The sequence below is a fragment of the Theobroma cacao genome, chromosome 9, assembly GCF_000208745.1.
Source record: "Theobroma cacao cultivar B97-61/B2 chromosome 9, Criollo_cocoa_genome_V2, whole genome shotgun sequence".
NCBI lineage: Eukaryota > Viridiplantae > Streptophyta > Magnoliopsida > Malvales > Malvaceae > Theobroma > Theobroma cacao.
Genome location: NC_030858.1, coordinates 35239536 through 35257401, shown reverse-complemented (window position 1 = coordinate 35257401; position 17866 = coordinate 35239536). Strand labels below are relative to the sequence as shown.

At 34.4% G+C, this 17866-nt stretch overlaps 3 protein-coding genes across 3 annotated transcripts; all 3 read left to right on the top strand.

Moving 5' to 3' along the window:
• On the top strand, positions 1261 to 5215 carry LOC18590473 (gibberellin 2-beta-dioxygenase 8). Its single transcript, XM_018127108.1, has 3 exons — positions 1261 to 1694; positions 4276 to 4597; positions 4847 to 5215. Exons 1-3 carry the CDS (start codon positions 1261 to 1263, stop codon positions 5075 to 5077), a joined length of 987 nt encoding a protein of 328 aa, XP_017982597.1. The 3' UTR covers positions 5078 to 5215.
• On the top strand, positions 5557 to 7224 carry LOC18590472 (gibberellin 2-beta-dioxygenase 7). Its single transcript, XM_007016011.2, has 3 exons — positions 5557 to 6024; positions 6274 to 6595; positions 6750 to 7224. The coding sequence occupies exons 1-3, from the start codon at positions 5591 to 5593 to the stop codon at positions 6972 to 6974; spliced, it is 981 nt and encodes a 326-aa protein (XP_007016073.2). The 5' UTR covers positions 5557 to 5590; the 3' UTR covers positions 6975 to 7224.
• On the top strand, positions 9002 to 17866 carry LOC18590471. The gene is made up of 11 exons (XM_007016010.2): positions 9002 to 9106; positions 9557 to 12082; positions 12191 to 12320; positions 12403 to 12491; positions 13056 to 13300; positions 14044 to 14130; positions 14248 to 14347; positions 14995 to 15202; positions 15284 to 15419; positions 17178 to 17229; positions 17364 to 17866. Exons 1-11 carry the CDS (start codon positions 9002 to 9004, stop codon positions 17508 to 17510), a joined length of 3825 nt encoding a protein of 1274 aa, XP_007016072.2. The 3' UTR covers positions 17511 to 17866.

The window sequence follows — 17866 nt, the reverse complement described above, 5'->3', positions numbered from 1 at the left end:
GACTGAAGCATGATGTTGGCATATGAGGTTTGTCCAGCTGAACTTTGGTGCACTCAAAGCTACGAGAGAAAAGAAGAGGCCCTCAAATCAATCACCCCAATCAATTGTGTAGAGCATGCCTACTTGGTAAGCACGCCAGTAAAAGTTTTCCAAAGGAATCCATGTCACGAGCAACCAAGCCACTTCTATTTGTTTTTACCGATACATGAGTGTGGACCAATTAATCCATCTTCTTTTGTTATAAATAAATAAATATTTCCTACTTTTCATTTCTTTTAACACTTTCTAGATTACCACAACAAAATGGAGTAGCGTACAAGAAGAATATATAGAACTATTCTTAACATGGCTAGATGCGCGTTGAAAGCCAAAAATATGCTCGAGGAGTTTTGGGCTGAACCTATTGCTCGTGCAGTTTATTTGTCCAACCGATCTCCAACAACAAATGTCAAAGATCAAACTCCTCAAGAAGCTTGGAGAATCATTTGCAAGTCTTTGGAAGTATTGGATATGGTCATGTACCCCAATATGAAAGATCCAAACTTAATGATCCAAGTATCAAGCATGTCTTTATTGGTTATGATTCGGATTCAAAAGGCTAATAGTTGTGGTAAGTCGACATGTTAAGTTTGATACTACATGGAATTGAGAGGCACAAGAAGAACAGATGTATGATTTCTTTCCATTTATTGACTTGTGAGTCCGAATAAGTTGCTGCAATTTCCTGTACTTATGCTATTTGGCTTAGAAGGTTGTTGAAAGAACTACAATTCTAACAAGAAGAAGAAGCTACGGAGTTTTGCATTGACAACAAGTCCGCACAAGCACTCGCTAAAAATTCAATATTTCATGATCGAAGCAAGCATATAGACACAAGATATCATTTCATTAGAGAATGTATTGCTAGAAAGAAAATGGAGCTCAAGTAAATGAAGACTCATGATCAAGTCGTAGATATTTTGTAGGAACCCTCTCAAGTTTAAAGATTTTTGTAGATTAAGAACAAAACTTGGGGTGATGAAGAAATTTTCAAATTGAGGGTGAATGTTGAAATTAGCAATCTGAAGTTTTTTGCGTGTTTAAATTCATTGCATGTATCTTAAATTAATGTGATTCACGTACGTCTATTAATTGTTGTTTTATGCAACTAGATGATGGGAAGGTCATTTATTGTCCCTATAAATACCTCTTGTACTAGTCAATTGAAATGCAAGTGACTGAAACTAGTTTTTATAAATTTTCCTCTTCCTCCAATAGGAAATGGACACGGGATCCTATCCTCCCCTGTTTAGCCAACGAAACAACCCAAACCAGAACGTTGACCTTGATGAATCCATCCAAGATGTGGAAGGTTTGGATCCAATCCCTCACATAGACCTTCAATACCTTGACTTGGACAAGCTTGGAGAAGCCTGCAAAGACTGGGGCCTATTTCGTTTGGTCAACCATGGGATTCCTTCAGAGCTACTGCTCCGAATCCAGGACCAAGCCAGAGAGCTTTTCGCCCTTTCGTTCGAGTATAAACAGGCCATTCTAAGGAGTCCCCTGTCTTATTTCTGGGGCACCACGGCTCGTACAACATCTGGGGGGATCCTGAGGAGTTCCAAGAGTATCAGTTGGGTAGAAGTCATTAATTTCCCTCTCAGTCAACTCCCACAGTTCCAAGTTGAAGATTCATTACTTGACTCTTTCAGGTAAAAAACCTTTATCTGCTTCTTATCCTTTCCACCGATTTCAGTAGGGTATACTGACTGATTAGATAGCTAAGATCCTTCTTGTCACATACATAAATTAGTTTTAAGGGTTTGCTTGCTAATTAAAATATAACATATACATCACTCCAAATATATATATATATATATATATATATATATATATATAACATATACAAAATTAAAAATGTAAATAAAAATTGATAAAATAAATGATAATATTTTTCAGAACATTTAAGCACATATCTATATTGAAAGTAAATTTTAATTTTCCAAAAAAAATTTCATCCCATTTTTTTACTATAATTATAAAAATATTAATATTTATCAATTGTGTAAAACATTCAAAATTTATATTTATAAATGTGTATTCATTAAGTAACATAATTGACATATTTTTTATTATAACTATTTGTAAGATTTATTGAGTTTATAAATAAAAATTTTAATTGCATTGAATGATTTCATTAAAAAATATTTTTTAATATTTTTATAGTATTGAATAATTTAAATATTAATATTTTAAGTTAAAAATTTTTAATTAAATATTAATATTTTTAATATTTTAAGTTAAATATTAATATCCATTAAACTTATATTACTACGTTTAGTATAAGAGTGTTTTTTTAGTTCTTCTTAAAATGTCTTACCCTCACAAGAGTATAAGACATTGTAGGTGATCAATAAATATTTTTTCTATTAATTTGTAAAATATTTTATATTTGAAATAATTTTTTTATTTTTTAAATAAGTATAAATTCTGAAAATATATTTTAAAATATATTTTACGTCAAAACAAACTAATCTTAATAGACATGGTAAATTTGGGGTAAACAGTTTTTAACTATACTAATTCACTGTTGCAAGAAAATAATGGTGCATCTGTACTGGAAAGCTAGGCCAATTATTGTAGTTGACTGTATCATTTCAAGCATAGCTTTCTTTGGATTTTCCACATCAACCGTACTGTTGACGATGAAAGGTTGGCAACTCGCTAGCTAGGTTGCGCATGTTAATTTCACATGGACGGCTCTTTGGATCAAGCATCAACCTGATTAGTCACTAATTAAGCAAAACTTAGCTTAGCTTAGGTGAGTCACGTGACAAAGAAAAAAAGAATGAATTTAACTTGAAGAACTAGGTTCAGGCTAATAAGTTCTTTCTTATAATAAATTAAAGCAAAATGTAAGGTTTTTTACTTTTGCATTCGAAATCTAGATACTGACAATTATTTTTATCTGTTCTTTAATGAATCCAAGGCACCCTATGAGGGATGCATTTTTCTCTAATTCCTTGAATAATTTAAATCTTGATTAAATATGGAAATAAATCCTTTAATTATATTAAGAAAGTTAATTTAATTTTTATTTTTTTATTATGTTTAATTAAGTGTTTAAGTTTTTACTTTGGATCAAATAAGACCCTCACACTAATTGTTAATTAACTTCCATTATTCAACATTACAATTAATAATTTTTTTGGCACATTATTTTTCATATAGCATGTTGATGTGTTATCTTGATGACGTTAATGTCATATGATAGATGACGTTGCATAAAAAATTATTGATTAGGAATTGAGTTTTTTTTCCTTTTTTATCCATCTAAATATTCAGAAATTATTAATTACGATTTAAAATAAAAAATTAAAAAATAACCTATTTGTTTTAAACTAATTGTCATAGTTTCTTAACTAATTACCATGTTCTTAATTGAAATCATCCTTTCTAACAAAAAAAAAAAACCTTTTCTTTCTTCAATATTCCCTAACTTTTATTATATTGAAATCATCAAGCCTTTACTTTCTTCTCTCTCTGTATGCAATTTCTATTCCTCTTCTAAAAATAGTTCTTTGAGTAGTCTTGAATTTTTTAAATCAGATGTAAGGAGAGAATCTATTATTGTTAATAAATAAAATTCGACACTATTAAATTTTCTTTATAGATTCTTGGGAAGAAAAGAATATTAGATTTTCCTTACAGATTTTAAGAAAGAGAAAAGAAGGATTTAATTTTATTTTATTGTAAATCAACATTACGTGTCTTTATTAGTTTCAATATAATAAACGTTGTGTGTCTTACCTTTACTCTTTCTTTTCTCAAAATTGTTTTTGAGTATTCTCGAATTTCTCTACACCAACTTTCAATTGAGCAACAATGGTTTCAATCAAACTAAAAAAATTGGATTAGATTTTTTTTTATTACGAATGATGGATGGTAATTAGTTAAAGAATTGAAACAATTAGTTTTTTTTTAATTTTTTATTTCAAATCTCCAATCAATAGTTTTTGGACATTTGAAAAGGAAAAAACCTAATTTCAAGTCAGTAATTTTTGATGCTACATCATCTATCACGTGACATTGAATTTATCAAGATGACACATTAACATGACGGTACCGTTGACTAACAAAAGTTAATCAACAATTAATGAGAAGAGTTTATTTTATTCAAAATAAAAATTAAGGGATTTATTGTAAAAAAATGATATATGCTAAATTGACTTTCTTGATATAATTTAAAGATTTATTTAGATATTAAGCCACAAATCTTTATTGTTGCACTAGATATTTATTGGATGAATATGGAAGGCACCAGGCTAGACTTGCTAGAACTTTATTCGAAGGTATGGCCAAAAGCCTCAATCTTGATCCGAGACTATCAAAATCTTATATATCAGAAGCAACTGGATTTATTCGCGTTCATCGGTACCCAAGAATTTCTGAAGGCAGCCAAGCCTGGGGAGTCGGGGTCCATACAGACAGCTCAATTCTTTCAATATTGAACCAAGATCAACTTGGAGGACTAGAGGCTTTCAGAGAAAACAGATGGTTCCCTATTAAACCCATTGCCAACAGCCTGATTATCAATCTTGGAGATATGATGCAGGTACATCTAAACCCTAACAATCTCTTTTTCCCCTTTGAGTACTTGCATCCGGCTACTTCATTGTAATACTTTGATTCAGTGCAGACTAGTGGTAAATAAGCTCTTGACTCTTCTTGGAACAAGAAGTTCAAACTGGGTGTTCTACCAAATAACAAGTTCTTAATTTATGATCATACACTAATTTATGATTAAATTGTTACGTCGTTATGTTTATAGCTTAATTTGCTGACAATATTTTGTTTTGATCAGGCTATAAGCAATGATAAATACGTGAGTGTGAAGCACAGGGTAAGAGTGAACAAGCAGGTGGATCGAATCTCAATAAACTATTTTGTGTTTCCGGAACTTGACTGTACTATACAAAGCTCTAATTATAAGCCTTTTACTTACAAAGATTTTCATGCACAAGGACAGACGGATATTGAGACACTGGGATATAAGGTTGGCCTTGAAGATTTTAAGCTTAATAGGGATATTTAAGCATATGTTGGGTTAATCATGTTAGCTAATCTGATGACTGAACCAGTTAATCAGTTTTTTTTCTTTCTTTCTTTCTTTTTGTTTGTTTAACATTAGTTTTGATGCTTTTGTTGTGGAGCAGCTCTATTTATGGTATATTCAAGGGGTTTGTTCTAGTATAGGATGAGTTTTCTAGATATTTAATTTTTTGATAATTTATTATATTATTTATAATAAATAAAAATTCATAAAATTATTATACATCATTTCAGGTCCTGTTTTAATAACTAAACAATCCGAATTCGGACAAAATAATACTATATTCTAAAAAAAAACCGTTACTATAATTGCTCTGAATATCTAGTAATGTTCCAAAGTTATGTATTATGTTTCATTTGTATGTAGCATAACATACTAGTGCTTGCCATAGACGATAATGTACTACTCTAAAAGCAGCTTTTTCGACACCTAACCATAATCATATATAGCTGCAAAGATACAAAGTAAAGAACAAAAAACATTTATGTTTTTGAAATGAACATTAAATCATACCCTCCTCTCTTCAGGCCACATAGCAATCTAACCCAGAACATTGACCCTGATGAACGCATCGAACATATCGAAGATTTGGATCCTATCCCTGTCATAGACCTTCAATGCCTGGAGAAGCTTGATGGGGCCTGTAAAAATTGGGGTCTCTTTCGTTTGGTTAACCATGGGGTGCCTTCAACACTTCTAAGCCAAATCCAGGACCAAGCCAGAAAGCTTTTCTCCCTCCCATTTGAGCATAAACAGGCCGTTATAAGCAGTCCTCTATCTTACGTTTGGGGAACTGTATTCCTTAGCTCATCAGGGGCTGCCGTGAGAAGTTCGCAGGATATGTTCAATTGTTGGGCGGAAGTCATCAATTTTCCTGTCACTCAACTCTCACAGTTCCAAACTCAAGATTCCTTGCTTGACTCTTTCAGGTACAGCAGTTATAAATGTGCGTCTTACGTTCCTTCTTCTAGATCCCTTTTTAATAACTATTTTAAATATTTTGAGAATAATCTATTATATTCACATAAATTGACATTAAAAACATGAAGTAAGATTAACTTGCCTGCTTGATCACTATGCTAAACTTGTCTTCAACATATGTGTGTGTCTGGATTCTTGTATTTCTTTGGTTTTCATTCTAAATTTAACAGGATCTCTATTCTTTGTGGTTTCACTAGACATCAAGTGGAAGAATATGGAAAACATCTCGCTAGAATTGCTAGAACTATCTTCCAAGTTATGGCGAAAAACCTCAATCTAGATCCAAGGCAATCCGAATCATATTTAGAAGAATCAACTGCATTTATTCGTGCTCACCGATACCCTCAAATTTCTGAAGGTAAGCAAGCTTGGGGTGCAGGACCGCATAGAGACGGCTCTCTTTTTTCAATTTTGAGCCAAGATCAAATTGGAGGATTGGAAGTTTACGAGGACAACAAATGGTTTCCTGTGAAACCCGTTGCCAACACCTTGCTCATCAATCTTGGTGAAATGATGAAGGTCTGTTTAAGCTCTCATGCACTTTTCTAATATCATTTTCTAACCTTTAATCAAAACATAATAGTTAAAACCGACAAGTTATGACTAAGTGCGAATACAGTTACTTTTTTACATGGTTTATGTTACTTTTTACTAACTTGTTGATTTGGTTTAGGCTATAAGCGATGACAGGTACGTCAGTGCGAAGCATAGAGTGAGGGTGTACAAGCAAGAAGATCGAATCTCGGTAAATTACTTTGTGTTTCCAGATTTTGACTGTGTTATCCGAAGCTCTAAGTACAAGCCTTTCACTTACAATGAATTTCGAGCACAAGGACAAAAGGATATTGAATCCTTGGGATTCATAGTTGGCCTTGAAGGTTTCAAGCTTAGTAAATAGGATTATAATTAAGTCTCTATTGGCTTAATGATTTCAGTTTGTGATGATGGTTGAAGCTCTACGTATAAGCTTTTCAGTTACAATTAATGAATTTCGAGCATAAAGATTGAAAGATATTGAGTCCTGGGATTCGTAGTTGGCTTGAAGGTTTCAAGCGTAGTAAATAGGATTCTAATTAAGCCTTGGCTTAATGATCTCATTTTATGATGATGGCTGAAACAAATATCAATAATCAGACATCTTTCTTCTTCTTTTACCAGATGTTTTTGTTGCTAAGTAACTGTTATAAATAAGAATAATAAATAATTAAATAATGATTTAATCAAATTTTCTAATTCATTTCTGTTTATTTATTTATTACAATCGCGTAATTGAAAGATTGAGATTTTAAAAAATGAATTTCGAGCACAAGGACAGAAAGATATTGAGTCTTTGGATTCATAGTTGGTTTTGAAGGTTTCAAGTTTAGTAAATAGAATTATAATTAAGCTTTTATTGGCTTAATGATTTCATTTTGTGATGATGGCTGAAACAAACAATGATAATCAGACAATTTTTTTTACCCAGATGTTTTTGTTAAGTCGATTTTATAAATAATAATAATAATAAATAATCAAATAATGATTTAGTCAAACTTTCTAATTCATTTTCGTTTATTTATTTTTTACAATTGCAGAATTGAAAGATTGACATTTCAAAAACATTAATTATTTTTTGTGAGTGTCAGTTATAAATATGTTTAATCAAATTATAGTAAAACAAAACTATCTGATTTTATTTAAATTATTTTTTTAAAAAAAAGCTTTACCTAAATGATATCTATGTCAACATGGAAAGAGTAAAACAATCCCTCTAGAATTCGGGAACTACCTCCAATATATTGCTTACTATAACTTACTTGAAAATTTAAAGGGATATGTATGTATAGCAACTGAAGAATGACAAAATTCAGTCAAAATTCATGTGGGTAATACATAAAATAACCACCATGAATGAATTTGGATTCTTCTTATCAATGTTTCCCTCAAAATTTGGATGAATAAATAGAAAAACATTCAACTTCTAGACTCACACAAGAATTGAAAGAAAGATGATCACCAGCAGTACTCTATCCATTTTAATTCGGAATATGCTTTTTTCGTAGTCACACAATTCCTCTTGTGTTTGCATGGTAAGCTATGCATGCTACATGAACAAACAAATAGACTCTAAAAAGAATATAATCACACGATAAACAACCTTTCTTTGCCATTGGAAAAAGCAATGGAAACTCTGAAAAACCAAATGTAATATATGTATATCAAAGACAAAAGGTGCCTAAAAGATTTAATATTATAAAATCATCACATTAATTATTTAGGTAATTAAATTTGTGGTTTAAAAATATATATATATATGTATTGGAGATTACCCATTGCCTTAAATCAATTAGGTGGAGTCAACTATTAACATTAAGTAAAGATATTTGATAATTATACTTAAAGATCTCTTTTCACATTCCCATTTGCCATCAGACGGGAAATCAATCCATACGATAATCACAAGGCTTTTAAAAGGCCCCACCCTTTTTTAACACACGAACGTAGAGGATCAAAACGAATTTTTCAAAATTAATATTAAAAATTAATTTAATATATTGATGACACGACGGACGACGGACGACATCTTCGTTGCTGCACAAACGTGAAACAGGAGAAAAACAAATCACAGCCGTTGCGGATGGGTCCTGAGTTGATGGACGGATGATAGTGCATGCACAAGAAGGTTTGGTTTTCTTATGATACATGTAGAGGACAGTAGAGTATATAAGGCTGTTTCTTGGTGAGAAAGAATCGGGTGGAGAAAGGGAAACTAAATGTGAGAGAGAAGAAAGCTGTTATTTTAAATGCGATTTTCGTTATCCTTCTTTTACCCTTTATTGTTTTTCTCTCTCTTTCTCTATAACTCTCTTGGCATTGGTTAATACGTACTTCAGTTAGAAGGGTATCAACTATCAAGTTTTCTCTTTTTGGGGAGGGAGTTCTCCAATGGCGGTGGTTGGTGTTTTAGAAGAGAAAGGCTCTGTTTTGAGGAAAAAGAAACGTCGGAGAATCTGTGAAAATAAGATTCTTGATGTTAATGACAAAGTTGAGGTAATGTGGTTAATGCCCATTCTGGTTTTGAATGATTTTCCTTCAATTATATGCTTCTTCTTGGTGGGTTTCTTTTCTTTTTTTAGAGGGGGTTTCAAATCCTGGGTTGTGATTTCTGTGGTGTCTCATTGAGTTTTCTTAATGTGGGAACCTTTTTTTTTTTTTTTGAAACTGGGTTATAACTTCTAATTTGGTTTCGTTTATAGCCGAAAGTTTCCAATGCTGTTAATCAGTGTGATTAGAGCTACGTTGTGTTGTTTAATTCTTTATCTCATTATTAACATTCTTATACACCTGGTTTTGGGTCTGCTTGGTAGCCATGCAATGTTAACTTAGAAGTTTTTTTTCAAAATTTTGAGAGTCCTTGGTTGATCACTTACTGTTTAAAGTATGAATATCTGATGCATTTGAAGTTTTGGTTCTGTGCATAAAAATGTTGGAATTTTGTAGGTGAGGAGTGTGGAAGAGGGGTTTCAGGGTTCATGGCATCAAGGAACTGTTATTTCATGGGATAAGCAAGGGTGTCACGTCAAGTATGATCATATTCTCGTTGACGATAGTTCAGATAATTTTGTTGACATTGTGGGTGTTCCTTCACCTGTAGTAGGTGGCATTGGTTGTCCCTGTGGAAATCAATGTAACTATCGTGGGTCTATTAGGCCATTGCCTCTGAAAATAGAGATTAGCAAATGGAGTCTTTACTATGGACTCTGTGTGGATGTATATTTTATGGACTCTTGGTGGGAAGGTGTGATTTTTGACTATGAAGATGGTTTGGAGAAGAGGAGAGTTTTCTTCCCTGATTTGGGTGATGAAATGATTGCTGAAATTGGAAACTTACGGATTACTCAAGATTGGGATGACTTGGAGGAGGAGTGGCACCGACGTGGGACTTGGTTGTTTCTTGAGCTGATTGAACAATATGAGCAAGAGTGGTACATTTCAGTTTCTCTGAAGCAAATTTGGTATGATTTACGGGAGAAAGAGGGTTTTCAAAATCTTAGAGAGTGGACATCTTCTTGTGAAGCTTTGTGGAAAGAATTGGTGCTGGAGGTTATAAAAGATAACCATGAAATCACAGTGAATCATTTTATCAGGGTATCAGGCCTTTCTGGGTCCTCCCAGCCAGACTCCAAGTCACAACTGGAGCCTGTTATACCAGCAGCAGATGTTAATATGTGTTCTGATGCAGATTTAGCTTACACTTTTGCTCTTGTACCTGTTGAGAATCCAATTGGCAATACTATGATGAGTCTAAACCCAGCTACTGTTGAATCAATTCAAGAGAAATCTGATATAGGTCAGTTGATGTGTACCTCAAAGGATGATACCAATATTTTGACTGGATCAAATGGATTCTGTCTTGACACAGCAGTCTGTGTTTTACCTGAGGCTCTGTTGGTCTCACCCTCTGTTGCAGATGGCACTTCCTGCATCAGTTCTGTTACTAGCAATGAAGGGTTTTCTGGAACCAATTTAGATATGGCCAAAAGGAGGGCCAGAAGTTCAAGACTCGATGAAACTGCGACATGGATGACTGCTGGCGTAGACCTTGTTCCTAAAGCTGAGTCATGCCCTGATGCCATTACCAAATATGCTCTTTCTGGTAAGAAACATGCGAATGCTCTGAGAACTGATGTTAGGAAGCATCTTCTATATCAGGGATGGAAAATTGAGTCTAAGCAAGACAAACATATAGTCAGAGTGAGATACATCTCACCTACTGGGGATTGTTATTACTCTCTTTATAAGCTCTGTTTAGATTTGATGAAACAATCCGGGGAACTTATTTGTTCAAACACCAAAGATTTATCTGTTGGTGAACCAACCACGAAAGATGTACATGTTGTTGAACCAGAATATTGTCCTCAAGCTGTTTTGGACTGGTCTAAGGCTGGACTGGATGAGACTCACAAGTGCCATTCCAAGAGAAGTGATATGACACTAAAGGCAAAAAGGCATCTCTCATGGCTGGGTTGGGCATTTCACCATGCAAGCAGCAATGGAAGGCGCTATTTGTGCTACACGTCACCAAGTGGAAGGATATACTTTTCACTTCGAGCAGCCTGCAAAATGTGTATAGAAGAAGGTGGAGTGTCTCAAACTGATGCTTCTCCTTCTAGACCTCTGGAGAAAATTAATGTCATTGAGGAGGCTGATAGTCAGCTAGCAAGTGAGAAGCTTTCTTCTGCACTTTCTTATATAGGTATCCAGAGAAGCTTGATGCGATCAAATGCTGAATCGGAAAATTTGTCCAGAGAGTCTTACTTGAAATTGGAGAAGAGAAATCTTGTTGGGCTAAGTAGAGGAGGCCAAAGAACTCGAAAACCCAAAAGGAAGAGAAAGGATAGTTCACTGTATCCTGTGTCCTGCTTAGATAAAAGGCCAGCCAACTCACCTGTTGAAAACACTAGCATCTCAAGATTGAAAGGTGGAAAGACACCTCTGGCATTGATGAAATTAAGAGAGAATCTCAAAGGTAGTCAACATAACCGTGTGCTACGATCAACCAAAAGAGTGCAGCAGGTAGTAACCCCTAGTCCATTGCACCAGAATCCACGAACTGTGCTGTCTTGGTTGATAGATAACAATGTTGTTTTGCCAAGGTCAAAAGTGCTTTACTGGAGGAAGGAGCAGAGGTTGAAAGTTGAAGGGCGAATAACTCGTGATGGAATTAAGTGCAGTTGTTGTGACAAGGTGTACACCCTTGGTGGCTTTGTAGCACATGCTGGTAGCAGTAGCCACAGACCAGCTGCCAACATCTTCTTGGAAGATGGTAGGTCTCTGTTAGATTGCCAGCTGCAAATGATACATAATAATAAGATGAAGTTTGAAAAAAAGCAGAATCGCCGGTTGAAGGGCAGTTGGCGACAAGACAGAAACGACTGCATTTGTTCTGTTTGTCATTATGGGGGCGAACTAATTTTATGTGATCAATGTCCATCCTCATTCCACAAATGTTGCCTTGGTTTAGAGGTATCTCTTTTGTTTCATTGTCAGTTCATTCCTATCGAGATTTACTTCTATTCCCTTTTTTAGAACCTACAAATCTTTGATTTCTTCTGTTGGAATTTTCTGTCATAGAGTGTTCCGGATGGTGACTGGTTCTGTCCATCATGTTGTTGTGGAATTTGTGGTCAAAGCAAGCCTAAAGAAGATGATGCAGATTTTGTGGATGACAGAATTCTCACTTGTGCTCAGTGTGAGCATAAATGTAGGTTGCTTTTCTCCACTTGCTGACTGGTTAAAAGCACATTTGGATAGTTTCTTATGCAGTTTTCATGCATTTGGTGCAGATCACGTTGTGTGCATATGCAGTAGAGGGGTGAATAAGTTGAAAATATGTGCAAAAGAAAATTGGTTTTGCAGCAAAAACTGTGAAAAGGTACATCCAATCAGCTTATTTTTGTGAATTGAACTGTGCATTGACTAGTAGCTGACTTTTTTCTGCCCTTTTTCTTTGGGCATAAATTGTTTCTCTATTCACTCCTCTCTTAAATACTTTAGTGCTTCACAATGAGAAGCTAGTAAAATTTTCATTTCTCTCTTTTGACCACTTTTAGTTCTTATATGTCAAATTTAGAATTCAAGTAGTGCAAGCCTAGTAAGCAGTGGCAGAGAACTGGCTTTTACAGCAAAAGTTCTTACGATTTGATCAAGTGATGAGCATGATTGTTCGTGGGGAGATGTTTCTGCAATTTAGAGAATCTTTTTGCAGAAATTATTTATATCCAGTTGAATTTCATGTGGTTGAGATTAACAGTCAACTTTTGCCTTCATTGTGCTAGTCATTGATAAAAATTTGTAGGATTTACATCATAAATGTTATGTCATACTCATTTCTTAAGGCAGCAGCCTACCTTAAAAGTTTCTAGTGCATGAGCAATGTAATATCACACTGTTGATGGTACATCTTGAAATGTTGCTTATAGTGGTGGCTTTGCTGCAGATATTTGTGGGCCTTCATGAGCTTTTAGGGAGACCAATTCCTGTTGGAAGGGACAATCTAACTTGGACACTAATTAAAACCATGCTGTCGGATACTCATGATCTTGATGCTTCAGATAACGAAGCCATAATTGAGAATTACAGCAAGCTTAGCATTGCGCTTGATGTGATGCATGAGTGTTTTGAGCCTGTGAAAGAACCTCACACCGGCAGAGATCTTGTAGCAGATATTATATTCAGTAGAAGGTGGGTAATTCTTGTTTTCTGATGTCATCTTGATAACTTTAATATATACTGGGTGTTGTGCTTGTTACTATTCTGAAAAATGTAGCTGCAAAGTCTGGATTCATTTGCAACTATCATGGTTTTTGCTATTAAAATGATTTGAGGAACAAATGGAAACCATATTAAATGTTTTGGTGAATGCCACTATTGCAGTTCCTAAACAATGTTACTCGGATTTTCTTTCTGATGTTGCCTCTTGATTTGAGGACTGGTTTGAATTTTATATCTTTGGCATGCTTGTTAGTTCATGTTGCAGCATTGTAATTCATATATTCTTGTCACTTTATGTGGGGAGTAGTGTAGATTTAAAAACTCCTGGCAGCAGAACTGTAGGCAATGCATGCTGTCAAAGCCTGCATCACAGAGAGCAGATTTCTCTACTTTGTGTGATTTATCTTCAATAATCTGGCCAAACTTTGTCTTGGACTGACCATCTGCCTTAACCTGTTTGGAGTTGATTGCTTAAATTGGCTACATTTTTAAATTAGTATCAAATGACCTGGATTTCTCCTCCTTATATTTAATATGGTAGCCTATCAAGGTCTATGCATTTAGGCCATCGGGCCTTATTCTGCTGCTGATACTTGAGTTTCATAATCTATTGTTGCTGCTTCGGTATAATTAGTGATGATTTATTCGTGTTTTGGGTGTTTAATATAAGGAAATAGCTTCAAGCTTGATCCTTGTGATTTTGACTTTTGCAGCTCAGAACTTAACCGCCTAAACTTCCAAGGGTTCTACACAATACTTTTGGAAAGACATGATGAACTTATTACCGTTGCTAATGTTAGGTAAGCTTCTCTAATTAATGATAGTAAGATGTATAGGACTACAGTTCTTAGTTAGGCTGTCTTGTGCGCATGCTTTTTTTGATAATAGTAGTTTTAATTGCTACTTGTCTATTCAAGGGTCCATGGAGAAAAGGTGGCCGAAATACCTTTAATTGGTACCAGGTTTCAATATCGGCGACTTGGAATGTGTCGAATTTTGATGAACGAGCTTGAAAAGGTAATTTTTATCATGTTTCTAGGGTCTTTTATTGGTAGTGCTTTATGTTTACTATTGGTGAATTTCACATCGATGAGGATTCCAAACAATGTTTTAGAAACTAAGACAGTTTTCAAGTTGTAAAATTGAGGGTTAAGGTCTAGAGATTTAATCAGGTTCAAATGGATATATGACTTGTGGTTTCATTATGACCTGATAAATATATTAAAAATTCAAAATAATTTAGCACTAAGATTAATTTATAAAGGGCAGCATTTATAAATTTTATGAAGCATATGATTACAAAATTAAAAAATTTTACATGTTGATTATATGGTCTTTCACATTTTATATAGCATCAAAATATGTAAAACATTTCAATTCAGTGTCTGTTTTGATAATTAGGTACTAATATTGAATTGATACTTTATAATTAATGCTGCTACATGTTTTGAAGGAATATAATGGCTGTAGATTAATTCCATGTATATTCTTTGGAGATAATATTTCAAAAAGAAAAAAAAAATCAAGGAGAATAAAAAAGAGGGGGGCGGGGGCGAACCACATTGCACGACATTTTTGGGGTTCAATATAATCCCACATTTATTCGCTAATATATGTGGCATCTGACAAATTTCTTACTAGTGTTTCTTGCATGATTTCTTCAGAAACTCATGGAATTAGGAGTACAGAGGCTGATATTACCTGCTGTTCCTAATGTGCTACACACGTGGACTACTTCATTTGGATTTTCAAAGATGATGCCTTCTGAGAGATTAACATATGTAGATTATACATTTTTAGATTTCCAGGGTGCCATCATGTGCCAGAAGCTTTTACTTAAGAGACCTTTAGTGGAATCAAACTTATCAATTGGTACTTCCTATTCCCTGGCCACCTTCTTCAAGTATTAATTACTGCACTGAATCACATTCATGTTTCATTCATGTTTTGCAGGATCGCAGTTCAAACTTTACAATGATGCTATTGAAAGCAGTGATAATGTCGACCTCGATGGATCCAGTGCAGTCTCTGAAGTATTTCAAGCAGGACAAATCGAGGACAATGGATTTATTGATCAAGGACTAGTGGAGTATGTCTCACCTCTTTTTTAATCTATTTAGCAAAAAAATAAAAAAAGGGAAATTGGAAAAAAATAAAAAACACTCAAGCTTCACTCTTCCTGTTAGGATGGTCACACTCATGATAACTACTGGCTTAGACTTCTAACCAGGTTGTAAAGATGAAAGCTCTCCTATGTAAATATCATCCATTTGGATATCTGACAGTCATTAAATTCAGGTAATCATGATTATATGGGAGGAAAATATTGTTAGATAATCATCTTGACTTTGAGTATTTGAGTTGCTTGGTAAAGAGAATGTGTTTGGAGAAGAAGAGATCATAAAATGACAATTCTCATCAAGCAAATGTCCATGGTATATAAATGATATTGTAAATTCGATAAAAATATGAAAATTGGTGACCTTAGAATGCCCCATGTCTGCGTATGTAAATGTACTACTAAAGCAAAGGAAGACTGGTGAAGCACTAACTGGCACAGAATACCTTGATAGTAAGGTAAGGAAAACCTATAATTCAACTGGATTGGCATGCTTCAGTTGGATATGGTGTTTGATAGTAATAGCGATGGGTTGGTGTTCTTTGAACCCTGAATTATTTCAAGCATATCACTTACCATCCTTTTGGAAATGATCAAAGTATGAAAGAAGATGCCTTTGTCTCTTCACTCAAACACACAGATGCATAGATGTGTAACCTCACTATCTATGCTAATGTATAAAGCCATGAGCTAAGTTGGTGTATCTCTCTTTTGGAAAATATTTTAAATGAGTCAGATATTCTCCTGTTTCTTCCCCTTCATCTTTGAGAAATTGTTTGTTAGAACTGCCTTTTTTCTTTCTCCCATGCCTACTTTTGTCTCTCCCCCTCTTTTTCATCCCCATTGAATTTTATTGGAAAAGAAGAATCTAATTTATATATCTATTATCTTAACCACAGTAAGGGCTTGATTGGCTCCGGTGAGATTGAAAACAGTGATAGCGGTGAAATTGATAACTGTAATGATGAGATTAGAGTTTAGATTTATTGTGGTGAGATTGAAAAAGGTGCGCAGCTGCACCTCAGCTCAGCTCCAAATGGGGCCTAATTGTGTGTAAACCATTCCTTATCAATATTAGGGGACAGAGAAAAATAAGGCATGTTACCAATTATAGCTCTTGGCCTTTAATGCCATTCAATCTAGGGAAGGGAAAATTGAACAGCATTGTTACTATTGCTTAAGCTTGTGAAAGAAACTATGATGAAGAGCTGTAGCCACTAACATTAATGAAAGGAAGGTTGTATACTTTTACGTAGTTTTCTTTTGGCTAGTACCAAACTTGAGGATGAAGTGGACTTTATCACTTTAGGATAGAACAGTGTGCTTGAATTAGAGCAGTTTGTAATTTGAATGACTTGAAAATCTGCAATCTGCATTCATTCTGGCACCAAATCAATCATGCTCCATCATATTTCTAGGCAAGCTGAATATAATCCTTACTCATCTGAAATGAGGCTGTACTGAATATTATACCAGCTATTTATCAATCTAATTGTTTCTGCTCAGTGCCACGTTTGATGTGTCTTTAAAGTTGAAGGAAAATTAGTCCGGTAAAATCCTCCCATCCTCCTTTAGAATCATATTGGTTTAAACATTACTTGAGTCCACTATATATCACATGAGCAACCTCTTTTTGTTCTTGAATTTGCATGGTTTTCTATTCCTTTTTCAAACTTACCGTCTTCAATGGTGCTCAATTAGTCGCTAACAGATTTAAGTTTTCGGCAGGATTGAAGCAGGTGGGGGGAGTGGTAATAAAGGAGACTGTGTTCATATTGTGGTAATGGTGCTTCTATTGACTCTGAAGCGTTTCATTTTTTTCCATCATTAACCTATTCTTTCATTTTATATCTCCTTTTGATCCTCATTTCTCTTTCTTTTCTGACAAGATACTTGATCTCTTCTTATTTAAAGGTAAACCAACCAACTCAAATTGACCATGAACCATGTGATACTGAAGCCAATCCAGAGTGCTCAGTTGTAGATACCAATTATAAGAAAAGAAAATGCAGTGGTAGTGATTCCATTAGGTGCTACAAGCGCAGGAGGATATCTGCCTGAGTGTTGCTTTGTTCGCATAGATTCTGCAATTAGACCAGTGAATGATTTTCCAGGCTGCTCTTGGGAAGAATTGTGCCACGGTTAGCCTAGATGGTTTTTTGATGCTGTCATGTAGACCGGCTGCAGGACATCCAAATTTTACCTCATGGATGTGTAAATCCTCTGTACAGAATATAAGTCGGACAGATCATCTCAAACTCAGATAAAGACTATTAACGTTATAGTTTAGGAGATTATGTAGAGTTCATTACCTTTTAGGATCAATAACGTAGAGCTTATTTTGAGTATCCTTTTGTCCCTATTAACCTTATGGATGTATAATTTAGAAGCATATCATATCCAATTACCTTCTTTTA

What these genes read in the sequence shown, in the direction of transcription:
- LOC18590473 (XM_018127108.1), top strand. Translation starts at nt 1,261, where the DNA reads ATGGACACGGGATCCTATCCTCCCCTGTTTAGCCAACGAAACAACCCA. An exon ending in TCATTACTTGACTCTTTCAG is followed by an intron (nt 1,695 to 4,275) that starts GTAAAAAACCTT and finishes TTGTTGCACTAG; the next exon opens with ATATTTATTGGATGAATATG. An exon ending in ATCTTGGAGATATGATGCAG is followed by an intron (nt 4,598 to 4,846) that starts GTACATCTAAAC and finishes TGTTTTGATCAG; the next exon opens with GCTATAAGCAATGATAAATA.
- LOC18590471 (XM_007016010.2), top strand. Translation starts at nt 9,002, where the DNA reads ATGGCGGTGGTTGGTGTTTTAGAAGAGAAAGGCTCTGTTTTGAGGAAA. An exon ending in GATATTATATTCAGTAGAAG is followed by an intron (nt 13,301 to 14,043) that starts GTGGGTAATTCT and finishes TGACTTTTGCAG; the next exon opens with CTCAGAACTTAACCGCCTAA. An exon ending in ATTACCGTTGCTAATGTTAG is followed by an intron (nt 14,131 to 14,247) that starts GTAAGCTTCTCT and finishes TGTCTATTCAAG; the next exon opens with GGTCCATGGAGAAAAGGTGG.
- LOC18590472 (XM_007016011.2), top strand. Translation starts at nt 5,591, where the DNA reads ATGAACATTAAATCATACCCTCCTCTCTTCAGGCCACATAGCAATCTA. An exon ending in TCCTTGCTTGACTCTTTCAG is followed by an intron (nt 6,025 to 6,273) that starts GTACAGCAGTTA and finishes TGGTTTCACTAG; the next exon opens with ACATCAAGTGGAAGAATATG. An exon ending in ATCTTGGTGAAATGATGAAG is followed by an intron (nt 6,596 to 6,749) that starts GTCTGTTTAAGC and finishes GATTTGGTTTAG; the next exon opens with GCTATAAGCGATGACAGGTA.